The sequence below is a fragment of the Tachysurus vachellii genome, chromosome 6, assembly GCF_030014155.1.
Source record: "Tachysurus vachellii isolate PV-2020 chromosome 6, HZAU_Pvac_v1, whole genome shotgun sequence".
NCBI classification, from domain to species: domain Eukaryota; kingdom Metazoa; phylum Chordata; class Actinopteri; order Siluriformes; family Bagridae; genus Tachysurus; species Tachysurus vachellii.
The window spans coordinates 25361972-25375721 of NC_083465.1; the positions used below are offsets into that span (position 1 = coordinate 25361972).

The 13750-nt window shown below is 38.9% G+C and overlaps 1 protein-coding gene across 1 annotated transcript; it reads right to left on the bottom strand.

The window, feature by feature from the left end:
- Positions 1–348: 348 nt before the first annotated feature.
- Positions 349–12484, bottom strand: smarca5 (SWI/SNF related, matrix associated, actin dependent regulator of chromatin, subfamily a, member 5). The gene is made up of 24 exons (XM_060873089.1): positions 12206–12484; positions 10191–10301; positions 9932–10098; positions 9194–9294; positions 8477–8577; positions 8173–8352; positions 7909–8064; positions 7625–7756; positions 6203–6271; positions 5983–6092; positions 5674–5900; positions 5277–5398; positions 4874–5026; positions 4615–4747; positions 4370–4518; positions 3560–3679; positions 3346–3453; positions 3121–3234; positions 2835–2957; positions 2012–2144; positions 1789–1907; positions 1134–1346; positions 912–1022; positions 349–820 (listed from the first exon to the last, which is right to left on the bottom strand). The coding sequence occupies exons 1-24, from the start codon at positions 12287–12289 to the stop codon at positions 755–757; spliced, it is 3102 nt and encodes a 1033-aa protein (XP_060729072.1). The 5' UTR covers positions 12290–12484; the 3' UTR covers positions 349–754.
- Positions 12485–13750: the final 1266 nt, after the last annotated feature.

Genomic DNA, 13750 nt, shown 5'->3' on the forward strand with positions numbered 1-13750 from the left:
ACACTGGTCTGTGCTATTTTGTATATTTGTCCTGTAGTGTTTTGTACTATCTGTCTGCACTGTCTTTAGTCTCAGATGATGCACTTTATATGGCTACAACAACTTACTTTATGTCCTTAGCTCTGTGTTGTTCGGTGTAGCAGGTCCTGGAGAAACATTGTTATATTTCACTGTCTACTTTACCAGCTATATATAGTTAAAATAACAATAAAAAGGTTCTCGACTTGACTCGTTGCCTCCTGCATGAAATCTTTAAGATCTACAGAACCAAACACCAACACTGTACCTCCTGTAACAGAAACCACCACCACCATCATCACACATACAAAAGATGACAAAATCGGCAGATTTACAAAACCAAAAGGAATTTATTTGACAGACTTTTTTCAAAGGGTTTTCCAGGGCAGATAGTCATGTATACAATACTGATAACTTTATTTGAGGGGGAAAAAAAATAAAAAATTCTGACAAGCAAATGGAATGTAGTATGTAACCAAACAAACATAAATACGTTTAATTTTTAACAGCTCACAAATTACAGATACAAAAGAGATAAAAAAAAAAAGAAAAAAAAAAAAGCGCACAGCCATAGTTCATTACGCAACTAAAAAGATAGATCTATTTTACAACACTACGTCTTTTTAAAAAGGACAAGCTACTGTGAGGCAAGATGATACAGTACGTATGTGGGACCCGTAACACAAATGCTCTACTGAAGCGCCTCGTCCGTCAGTGGGGGTTCATCAGGTGTGTTTTACAACTTCAGCTTCTTCTTACGACCGCGACCTTCCGGTGCTCCGTCCTGCTTACGTTTCTGTGCCTGAAACATCAAAACACACATGGGAAAAGTTTCATTCTTCTGTATAAGCGACATCCGATCCGATAAAGTAGAGTGTAGATTAAAAACTCACTGAAGAATTACGAGGTCCACGTTTCTTCTTCTCCGCCTTCTCCCTCTCTTCCAGCTCCATGTTCTCACGCTCGATTAGAGTGATCAGTGTATTACATCTCCGCTGTAACTCCTGTAAAATCACACAAACAGCTTCATTTAAAAAACACACAACACTGAGAATATAGTGTTTCTTTTAGTGTTGTTGGCACTGTTGAACGTGGCGATCGTCCTTGTGACTCACCATAGCTGTGCGAGACTTGAGGAACCAGTCGAAGCGGAACTGAGGCGAGTTGCGAATACACTGGCGGAGCTCGTCGTAAACGCTCTCCTTGTCGAAGCCCAGCTTATGCAACATGCAGATGAGGAATCGGTCCTCCTCTTCGGTGTAGTTCTTCCCCTTGTTGGTCCCGTAAGAAATCCTCAGCTGGTGGAATGGTGCCTTGTAACGTCCAATCTGAAAAAACAAATGGAATCTTTACATCCAAGGCATTATGGATAGAACGCGTCGTTCACAGAAATCACAGATTCCATCCACATTTATATGTAAATCCAGACAGTTGGACGGTTTGAAACTATTGAGAAGTTTTATTGCATCAAATAAAATAAAACTACTGCTATTAAAACATGACTTTCGTGTTTAGTTTATTGTAAAATATCCCATTTTATTGAATGTGTATGTAACTCATTAGCCTAATTATAAACAATGCAGATAAAGTCCCAGTGAGAGTAAAACTACATTGAATTTTGTATTTATGATCTACATCTATGTGTTTCCTCATCCGCTGCATCATGTCTTGTAGATTCTCGTCAACCTTCACAGCGGATCCTAACTTCAGACTCCGTGTAGAATTACACTGTAAATCTGGCTTGTGTTTAGTATTGTTCCATAGCCCTACCTTTGAGTCCAGTGCTTTCTTGATACTGATCCTCCTCTGAATCCTGGCTTCACCTCTCTCAATCTGAGCCATGATCTTCTCAATATCCTGCAGCTCATTGCAGCGCTCCCAAAACACAGCTACACACACACACACACACACACAAAATTCAATTCATCTCGTCTAAGCAGAAATGTAAATAATGGGTACTGTTTGAACATGTGGAAGGCTCGGGTTATTCTACCGGAATATTCCATGACTTCTTCGGGTGTTTTGCCTTCCACTTCACGGGCGATGTTCTCAATATCGTCTCTTCCCCATTTCTCGTTAGCCTTTATGAACTGATTGAAATCCCGCTTGTTCCAGATGGTGAAGCCCTAGTGAATTATGAGCGGTATTAGAACTTCACCAAGTAAATTCTACATTCAGCGGTTTAAGCAAAACATGTACACACACTTTTTAAATGTACATCCGATGGCAATAAAAGCTTCTTGGCTTGACGTAGCAATCCTTCACAGAAGGCTGCACAAATTTCTACAACAATTACTGAAAGGGACTTTTTGGATTTTTATATTTTAATTTTTTTTAAATAAATAAAAATTGTAGCCAGTTTTAGAAACCAGATTCGGGGGCTGGGGGCGGATAAGTACACCGTGTAATTCAATAACATGTAGAGAACAGGAAACTTCAGTCATGCACTCATCTCACTAGTATAAAACTGGTTTAAAGGCAAACCTGAGAGACCTGATGTGTGTTATTGTTCTAATGTAGCTGTTAAGATACATATCTAACTGTGGGCTTCTGTCTATATGAGCAAATCAAACCATCAAACCAAAAAATAAACAAATGTGCACGGTAGTGATGGTCTCTGAAAATATATTACCAGACACTGCATTTTTTTTATAAATTATTATTTCTTACTGCCTTCAGATTGACATTCAAAATAACCTACTGTCATATGTTACTGATAATGCTTATTGATTTACTAAAATAATCTTGTTTAATCTCGTTTTATGTATGTAAAAAAAAAAAAATTTAAAAAACGCCAAGTAAGTGCAGGAGGTTACCTGCGACAAGAGGTTCTCCTTTTCCTCCAGCTCTTCTTCATTTAGAGGCTCTGCTTCGTCGATCTTCGCCTGCTCTTCCTTCTGCACCTGAGCAGCATTGGGGAGTTCAGGATTCCTCGGCACCTAGTAGCGAGAGTTAAAAAAAACACACACGGGCTTTCTAAACGACGGCTAGCTCTTTAGAGGAAAAGCATTTGTAACCTTGCTACAGAGCAATTACAGGATCACAGCACAGCCTAACAAATAATGGCGAGAAAGAAAAAAAAAAAGGATATAAAACACACACCTTATAGCCAATAGTTTTCCTGTAGTACAAGATCTCCTTCTCGAGCAGCTCAAAAAGCCGAGGAGGGAAGAACTGGAAGTCTTGAACGTTGGGCTGTTTTGGAGGCCGAGGAGCCTGAAAGAGAACGTAGAGACATGTTCACCAGGTACAGGCTTTAATTATTATATTTTATTTCATTTTAATGCATCACTCAGGTTCATCAAGCAAAGCTAAGACAGAATATACCTTTGGTGCTTTGGGCTCACTAACACGCAAGGCCTCCCTGAAGTAGGCATCAACGGCGTAGTTCGCTTTGCGTTCTCTTTTCGGTGGTTCTATCCAGTTATTGATGACCTACAAAACAAAATACAGCAACTATTATAACTATTACAAGAAACCTTGTTTTTAAATGATTCATAGAATTGATCACTACAGGAGGTAAATTCATTCTTACGGTTACCTTTTTCTTCTCTCTGTAATCTTCACCTTCGAAGTTGTACACGCTGTTTTCTGTGTCCATGGTGAAGTTCCTCAGATTGCCTTCACCAAGTGTGGACATCTTCTCCTTCATCTCCATGGTCTTAAGGATTAAAGAAGACAAAGCCCAATTCTATGATATCCACACTACACCCAAGACGTCGGGTGCAACAGATTCAGTTTGTGTGTGTGTGTGGGCCTTTTTACACCTGGTCACTTCATGTGTTTTTCTGATCCGATAGCTATCTGATTTGTTAAAACTGTTCCATTTACATTGGGCCACATAAATGCGTCTTGGCGAATTGGATATCGATCCGATCTTTCTACTCCCGCCCAAAATGCAAATATATTTGACCTCATTTCCGGGGTAACTGAAATGGAACACACTTTGGTGTATGCGGTGTTCAGAATGCATTTAAAAAGAAGACGAATAAATCTGTTATGACGGTTATGCTACAAAAAACAGCATTTACTGTTTGCTTCATTTTGTGCATTTTCAGACCCGACGAGACACCTGGGTGAAAGATCACTTGTGAGTGACGTACTTCTGTTTAGGAGGAGTTTAGCGCTGACGTATGTGGCTTGAACAACCACATTCATTTACACCTGTCCAGTTTCATCTGAAATGCGTCCCAGACCACCTCCTGAAGTGGTTTGAACCATCGGATTTATATCCGTCTCGAAAACGTTTCGGGGTGCATTTAGACCTGGTCTTTTTACCATCGGATAGCTATCTGATCACAAGAAAACACATGAAGTGACCAGGTGTAAAAACCCCCTGTGTGTCCTGTACCTTCTTTTCGCCTCTCTCAAGGATGACGTCGATATCTTCGTCAGTAATTTCACTCTCCTTAGAAGCAAAGACGTGAGTAGCGCCGTGCCGAATGATGGACAACATCTCGTCTTTGCCCAGCTTGTTCATGCTAGGATCGACTAATCTACCTGGAAGTCGGAGAACAGCAAAAAAGGGGTATAAAGGAAGCTCTTGCTTTATTTAAGCATGACCTGAAAGCACTGTTTGTCCTGTAAGGTCTTTACCTTGTTGGATAACAATGGAGTCTAAGCGTAGTTTCATTTCGGCGCGTTCTACGATCCTCTCCTCGACGGTGTTCTCTGTGATGAAGCGGAACACGCGTACTTGCTTCTTCTGACCGATTCTGTGAGCACGGTCCTGTATGCACAAGGAGAAAATAAAAAAAAAGAGCTTTAACTACACACTTTTCATGAGTTCAAACTTCAAGTTCAAAGTTGCTCCTTCATTAGCAGTAAGGAAACATTATTAATGATGTACACTGACCATGGCCTGCAGGTCCACTTGAGGATTCCAGTCAGAGTCATAAATAATGACCACGTCAGCTGTAGCCAGGTTAATCCCCAGCCCACCAGCCCTAGTGCTCAGCATAAAGAGAAACTTGGGGCTGTTGGGCTCATTAAAAACATTGATGGAGATCTGTGGAGATTAAGGGAAAACAACAGGACACAAAATCATTCGTTAGAAAAGTTAACACTAGATCGTTTCCTCGGTAATTTAATTTTCAGGAGAGAGTCATTTAAATGGCTAAACAGCCAGGAGTTAATTAAACTGAACTGTTCTGACTTCCCGCAGCAGCATTAACATCGCTGGCTTGTTTATAAGCTCTAATGAAATCGTCGTAGAAACGGTGTTTCCAAAAGCTAGCAGTAAAGTTGGGCGTAAATACCTGTCTCTCCTCATGAGGTGTTTGTCCGTCCAGGCGGCAGTAACCGTAGTTACGCCACATACAGTAGTCTTCCAGAATGTCCAGCATCCTGGTCATCTGGCTGAAGATCAGCACACGAGAGCCTTTAATCAGGGAGAGATTAGATTAGATTACACCCAAACTCACATCAAACTCATTGTCAAGTGGGCTAGATTAAAAGGATCTGTATCTGACGTAGAACCGTTTATTTTGTTGCGTGCATCAGAAGCGTTGCGTTCTGAATTTTAATACAGAATTGTAAATTCTCAACTCTATTTTATTTTAAAATTACAGCTTCCGAACACACCGGCCGTTCTACTTAGTAGCCTACAAGACAGAGCCGATCGTTGGCCACCGTACGCCATGCATTCCATCTTACCTTGTTCCTTCAGCTTGGGCAGCAGTTTATCAAGGACGGCCATCTTGCCGCTGTTGACTACAAGATGAAGGTCGGTGGTGTACGGTGGGCCGGGCTCAGCGCCGTCGAACAAGTACGGGTGATTACAGCACTTCCTGAGCTGCATCAGTACGTTAAGTAGACGCATCTTATCCATCTTCCCTGCCGAGTTCAGGATATCAATGTCCTTCATCAGGATTTTAGTGTACCTGTCAGTAAAGATAAGGCGCCCCATGTAAGCAATTTTTGCTTCCTGATGTCTGGACATTTCTGTAAATGATGTTTCCGTACCATTCTCTCTGCATCTTGCTGAGTCCGACGTACATCTTAACTTCTTTTTTAGGAAGCAGAGATTTCTCCACATCAGCCTTGATACGTCTCAGCAGAAAAGGCCTTAATACCTACGTTAAAGTTAAAAGGTTAAAAAGTGTTCTATTAAAAATAAATCGACCTGCTTGCTCGCTCATAAATCTGGGTTGGATCAGAGAGGGAAAAAAAAAAAAACACTCACGGTGTGTAAACGCTCAACTAGTTCTGTGTCTCCGAGACAGTTGTTTGTGTCAAACCAGGCATCAAAGTCCTAGAGGATGGAAACAGAAAGAAAACTTAAACAGCAATGTTTATTAAAGGAGTCTTTATGGAAGAAGAATGGAAATGTTGCCGTTCCAGCGACAGGCGAAGTGGTAGCTCAACGGTTAAGGGTTGTTGATCGGCAGATTGAAGCCTTGGGCCCTTGAGCAAGGCCCTTAACCCGCTCTGCTCCGGGGGTCATGTACCATGGACGACCCTAAACTCTGCCCCAAACATTCTATGCGAAGGAAGTCATTTATTTCACTGTACTGTACTGTACTATATACATACAGTATGTTAAGAATAAATAACGTCGTCTTCTGTGTCAGCACTGTGTAACACTCAGTATGGCTTTATGACTGGGACATTTAACACTTTTAGAGTTTTCTTTTTTTTTTTTTCTTTTTCTTTTAGAGTTCTTGGCAACGTGACAAGGTGTATTTGTGTCTTATTACCTTCAAGATTGAGAATAAAAAGAGACTGGCAAAGGGAAAGGCTGCTCATAAGCAATAAACAGGAATTAACTTTGACGTGTCATTGATTAAAAAAAAAATAGAAACTGTAATATACCTACAAACTGCTGTGGTATAAATCCCACTACAGTATGGAAAAGGAATGCCATTTGGAGTCATGCCACATTACACCGCACTGTCAGGAATCATTTTCGTACATCATTGAAGAAAGAAAAAAAAAGTGCAATAAATGACCACCTGAGCACTGTAGCATAAGATTTTAAGAAAACTTAGGGGGTGGTGACTTAGAAATTAAAGCTAGGGTTGAAGCCCAAGCACCTCCAGGTACTCACTGTTGGGGCTTGAACCTAGGGCTGGGCAATAAAACGATAACGATATGTATCGCGATAGACACGTGATCGATATCAATAAAAAAATGTGTTCGATAAAGCGTTTTTTTATTAAAAATATTTAAAATTTAAAAAATATTTTTTATTCTTCGTCGGAAGAAAACCATGAGAGTTCCATGGATGATGAGAGGAAGGTTACGTTTAAAATAAAAATGCTTAAATCTAATATATTTTTCTCCTGGTCCTTATTTTAAATGGGTCATAAAAAATATCAATAATTAATTATCGATATCGACCGATATGAAACAATGATATCGTGATACAGTTTTCAGACATATCGCCCAGCCCTAGGCGAAGAAAAGAATGTCAGATAAAAGCTTCGTCGTCGTCTTTTTAGAAGTCTGAACGAATGTACGTTAGATTCGCTTTGTAGTGTCTGAATATATTGATGCTTTCCAGTGCCACTTCTTTCTAACGGTTACGGAGGAAGAAATCACTGCCTGGTGAAAACTACCTGGTGTTCTTATTGTGTTAAGGTGTTGCGGCTAGTGAGGAAGCTACCTCGGAGGAGTTGAAGACGTCAGGAAGGAGGAAGTTAAGCAGAGCCCACAGCTCGTGAAGGTTGTTCTGAAGCGGGGTTCCTGTGAGCAGCAACCGGTTGGTGGTTTTGAACTCGCGCACAATTTCTGACAACTGATAGATAGATAGAGAGAGAGAGAGAGAGAGAGAGAGAGAGAGAGATAATGAACTTATATTCATTAGATCAGACTACTTGGTGTTACCGACTATTCAGACTAACAGTTTTGTACATACTGACTAACAAATTAGAAATAGTTGATGCAGACCTTTGATTTTTCGTTCTTGATGCGATGGGCCTCGTCGATCACCAGGTATCTCCAGTTAAACTTCTTAAAGACGGCTCTCTCAATGATGAGCATTTCATAGGAAGTCACGCACACGTCCCATTCTCCCGGCAACAGCGTGTCGCGGATGAAAGCCGTCTACAAGCAGGAAGGCACGATCACAACCGACACGACTGACTGAAAGCAATCAGTGTTTCATGTATAAACGTATTTCGTATGCAGGGAGTCATGCGATTTGTTGCTCACCCTCTCTTCCCTATCTCCTATGAGGCAGACAGCTCGGAGTGACGGAACCCAGCGCTTAAACTCGTTCATCCAGTTATACAGCGTGGACTTGGGAACCAGAACCATGTGAGGCCCGGGGATGTTCCTGTAGTGTTTCATGTAGCCCAAGAGAGAAATAGTCTGTAAAGTCTTTCCCAGACCCTGAGGGGGGGGGGAAACACGAGAGATGAGAGATTTAACTTATGTTCCCTTACAAATGTTTTTACTCAAAGGAAAGATTTCCCTTTCGCACAGAGGGATGAAAGTAAGGTGAAGGACGTCGTACCATTTCATCAGCCAGGATGCCGTTGATTCCGTTCTCGTACAGCGAAATCAGCCAGTTCAGTCCACGGACCTGATAATCTCGGAGTTTTCCTGATTTCACATCTGCATTAAATAAAAAAAAAAATAATAATAAATAAAAACGTTTCATTAGACATTAGAAGGTTCACTCTAAAGGAACCCTAAGACCCTAAGTAGGAGTGTCACATGTACATAATATTTAGTTAGAAAGTACAAAGTAATGAATAAAGAATAATTGATGAAGGAATAAAATGCTTGGCTGCCTGTTACACAATAACGCTGTAAATCTATTAACGGTGGAGGAGAATTACTGCTTCCGCACCGGACGGGATTATTTTAAAACATCATAACACCCCAAAATGTTTTATTCCTCTTATACCAGAGTGATTACATTGTTCAAGTCTAATAAAAGAATGTAATACAGTCTATCCATTTAATGTTGTGCTATCCATTTAAAGGCCTGTGATACAAATTAGCTCCTGTTATCATGAACATTATAGCAGCTACAAACATCATTCCCTTCCTCTTTTTTTTTTTTTTTTTTTGAAGTTAACCAATAGTAAGTGAGCTCGAGTATGCAGAGTGAGCGTCTGAACCAAAGTCTATCGTTCTTTCTATATACACACTCACGTGCAACCAATGTAATTAAATTGTACTAGCAACATCTCACAAGCATGAGTGTGTGAAGGTTTTAACTTACAGGATGGAGAGTCGTCGAATCGTGTGCACACGTTGGCAGCTTTATTGCTCTCGCTGAGCAGCTCCTCGTCCTCCTCCTGCTCGGTGCGGCGGTGACGGTTACTGTGAAAAACGTAGTGTCAGTCGGTATGAGCAAACCCGAGACGCAGCACGTGACAAACGTTATGGTCTACAGTTGCTAATTCGAATGTCTGAAACAAAAAAAGATGCTTCAATACAACAGGTTTAAGTCATCAAACCAACTGATGGAAAGGGAAATCCACCAAAACTTTTTTGGGGGTTGTAATTTGGACAGAATACAACAAGGTGCTGTTGTATATAGAGGTTTTGATTTTGAAGCATTGATGTTTTACGTTTTGCAGCCATTTGTTTTTTTTTTTTTAATGAAAAAAATACAAACAAGTTCTGAACTTTTAAACAAGTAACACAAGTATCGTTGGATGCTTAAAATAACCACACATTGCACTTTTAACGTGTGTGTGTGTGCCCTGTGATGGGTTGGCACTCCGTCCAGGGTGTATCCTGCCTTGATGCCCAATGACGCCTGAGATAGGCACAGGCTCCCCGTGACCCGAGGTAGTTCGGATAAGCGGTAGAAGATGAATGAATGAATGAATGCACTTTTAACGAATTCTTGATTTAACGTTTAATGAGATCCAGTTATCACAGGAAATTCCAGGGAAGGTGTTTATTCCCTAGACTAATAAAATAAGAGAAGAGTTGAGGACAAAGTACTTACTCCCCGGCAGACAGCAGGTTCTGTTTCTCGTCCTTTTTGATGCGAGGACGGCCAGGCTTCATCTTCAGCGGAGAGGTAGGGGTCTTCTGAGCAGCAGGCTGAATAAAGTGAGCAAACACCTCCGTCTGCTTCAGCAGGTACTCAAATCTGTTGGTCCGGTCTGTTTTCTAGTGTGAAAAACATTGAGAGGCTTTAGAGCAGGAAGGTTTCCCTCCATCACAAATACCGGCTGTAATGTAAGCCAGAAGCGATCAATTACCACTTTCTCTTCATAACACGCTGGCTGCTCCACCTTCACCTGTTCAGCCGGAGGAGAAGACGACTGCTCGGCGCTGTCGTGCGCTGCTTCTTCAGAACCTGAAGCACCATCCTTAAAGACAGATATAGAGCGGTTATTCAGAGTGTACAACAGAAATAAGTGCAGTCTGTTATTTGTCTGTACTTTACAAACAGCACAAGCTACACTTTACAGGTAATACACCAAATAATGCTGTGCGAACAGTATGGAGCTGTAATTAAAGATCAGCAACTATTCAGAAGGCTGTTGGCATAACAGACACCAGAGATTTTTACTTCACACTTAACTTTCCCGAAGTAGATTTTCAATCATTTCAAATGTTTTTTTTTTTTTAATGTAACATGCTCTAGTCATATGTTAGTCTTGTGGGGCTACTAATACAAACCTGGCTCTTGATAGTTTCAGGTGTATTAATCAGCTTGAAGGACAAAGATCACCATGAAAAAACAGCATTTTTTGTGACATGTGAGCTGTGCATGTGGGGTGTTGTGTTTGTAACAACACAGCCAGCGATCAGGAATAAATGACGTATTTACTAGATAGATAGATATTCACAGGGTGTGTCCCAAACCGCATAACCATGCACTATTCTATTCCATTTTCTTTACTGAACAGCTCATTCCAGCTTTAATACCAGTCTTTGCCGTTAGAACAACCTCCACTCCTCTGGGAAGGCTTTCCACTGGAATTTGAAGCATGAGAAACTGTATAACACATCTAGGTGAGAGCCAGAGGAAAACATACTTTTATTCATATTGTGTACTTGCTACACGCTGTGCAACACAATCAAATCCAATATTGGGAAAAGTCGATAACATAAATCTGGCCTGTTAATAATTTGCCTAGGATGATTACCTCACAGTTGCATTTGTTTCAAAATACTGATAAAATGCATGTTTGTCAATTTCAGCCTATAAAACGCCTAATTTTCCCCCTGATGTTCTCATTCCCCTTGTTTCTATTTTTCCACACAAAACAAAATCTCAGTACACTTGTACGTTATTACTAAAATTAAATAAATAAATAAACTCATACTACAGAACTGTTTAATTGATGAGTTGTATATATTATGTATATACACACACAACTCGTCATATAATTATATGATGATGTTATATTACAGAATATATATTATATAGAAGTCTTTTCATTTTTTCCTAATGTGTAATTTCTCTGTTTATCTTGGTTCGGGTTTTTACAGTACAAAAAGCTTCCATTGTTTCTGTTGTACATCTGAGATATGACACGAAATATTATATCACAATTAATGAGAAGAATGAATAAGAAATGTAATTAATAAGAATGAATAAGAAATGTAATTAATAAGAATTAAAAAGAAATTTCTTAACCATAAAAAGTGTTGACCCATCACAAACAACCAGAATTAAGAATAATAATAATAATAATAATAATAAATAAAATAAAACTAATGTGTACCATTAGATAATTATTAATCATTTATTTTCTTCCTTTAATTCCTACCAACTCCATCGATTCTGCTTTGCTAACTTCTTAGCATTAGCATCACAGCTCACCTCATTAAAAACACCGCCATCACCATGGACAATTCAACTGACCGAATTTCCATGACTACACAAACCGGAAACAGTATTATTTGTTTCCTGTTTTGTTTTCTGTTTTTTTTCTTTTCTTCTTAATGAATAAAAACACATTCAAACGAAACACGTTGAGCCAGAAAACAAGTTAAACCGTCGACCTCTAACCAGAGGAACATAAATAAACCGGTAGATGAATTAAACAGATAACAAAAGTCCCTGCGTCATTGCGGTGTGTCATTAGCGAAACGGCTAAGCTAAGGAACAATACAGGCGAGCTAACATGCTAACGCGCTAGCTGATTCATTTAGAGAAAAGTTCGTACATACGGTTGGGGTTCACAGAAGACTACAGTGAGTTATTTCTCGGTTATAAGCACGTTAATGTGAGTGAGATCCCGGTTTGTTGTGTTTATTTCACCTGTGTTGTTCCGGGCTGCTCAACTTCACCTTCTTCTTCTTCTTCTTCCCGCTGTTTGTTGACGCTTCCCTCCGTCTCAGACATCCTTTATTATTTACTTTCTTTCTCGTTTGTGTACAAAACAAACTCGTACACGGGTTTATATCCCCCAGCTATTCGGGTGATTTTTTTTTAAGCTATTCTTAAAATAGACAACGATGAGAACAACAAAGCCACGCGCTTCGTCTGTCGCTTCTCACCGGCTTTTTCGCAGCCTCCGTTTCCCGCAAAAGTGGGGCTCGTTCCAAATATCGCGAGACTTCCGTCATAGACTATACGAGCGCCTTGCAAATCTCGCGAGATTTCGTTGAGTCGAATCATTTGGATCAGGTCACCACAGAATTGAATCAGAGTCAAACCTCTTTTTTTTTTTTTTTTTTTGGTCTGATATGTTGATGTTTATCCAGTCATATTTTATAAGTGACTTTTCTTTCTGTTTTAAAGATGTTTTCTTTGGATTGTTCGACTATTCTAAAGAGAATATAGGGAAATATTACATAATTAAAAAATGTGCAATATTACCTATGTGCAATATGTCTTCAGTGTAACCACTACTCTTTTTATACATTTTTGTTTTTGTATATACTGTATATTATATTATGTCTTTATTCTTTATTCTTTTTAATATATTTTTGCTGCTGTAACAGAGACATTTCCCCATTGTGGGACGAATAAAGGTATATCTTATCTTATCTTATCTTATCTTATCTTATCTTATTAATTTGTGTTTCCTACTGGCTAAATTTCACATACAAAAATTTACTGGCTCTTTTCTCTATTCAGAGATGATCTTGACAGGTATATTGAAACTATCCAACGTTTATGTACTTTTTCTTTTGTTGCCTTTCACATGTGTATTGATAAAATGCTCTGAAGTTTTGTACTGTTTAATAATAAATAAATAAAATCTTTTTTTTTTTTTTTTTTTTAAACCCAGTTTTTAATTTGTCTGATTGCAGTTTTGCAATTCAGTGTATCAGACATCAGTGGATGCTGTTGTACAGAAGGAACATATCCAAATATATTAATAATAATAATAATAATAATAATAATAATAATAATAATAATAATAATAATAATCTAACTAGGCATCATGTGGTAAAACATTTGAATCTACACTGCACATGTTCTGCAGTTAGCATGTAAGAAAAAAGAACAATGACAGGGTAACAACCTGAAATTTATTTGGAAATCCATTACTGAATTGTCTGCATAAAATAAGCATAGATAGTGCACAAAACAGCATCCTCAATTACAAAGAATAACATGAAGCTTTACCATAACAATAAATAAATAAATAAATAAATAAATAAATAAATAAATAAAACCTCCAAAAAGATGAAAGTAAAAAAAATAAATAAATAAAATAACAATCAAATGATTGTTCATCTTTGCCTAAGTATGTTAAACATCAATGGCATTTTTTTTTTTAAATAAAGATTAGATTTAAATAGTTCCTTAAATCAATGGGTGTTAATATATAAGTAATTATGAATGAGTCAAACA

What these genes read in the sequence shown, in the direction of transcription:
- smarca5 (XM_060873089.1), bottom strand. Translation starts at nt 12,289, where the DNA reads ATGTCTGAGACGGAGGGAAGCGTCAACAAACAGCGGGAAGAAGAAGAA. An exon ending in TCAAGAACGAAAAATCAAAG is followed by an intron (nt 7,757 to 7,908) that starts GTCTGCATCAAC and finishes TCTATCTATCAG; the next exon opens with TTGTCAGAAATTGTGCGCGA. An exon ending in GTGGACCTCGTAATTCTTCA is followed by an intron (nt 821 to 911) that starts GTGAGTTTTTAA and finishes TTGATGTTTCAG; the next exon opens with GCACAGAAACGTAAGCAGGA.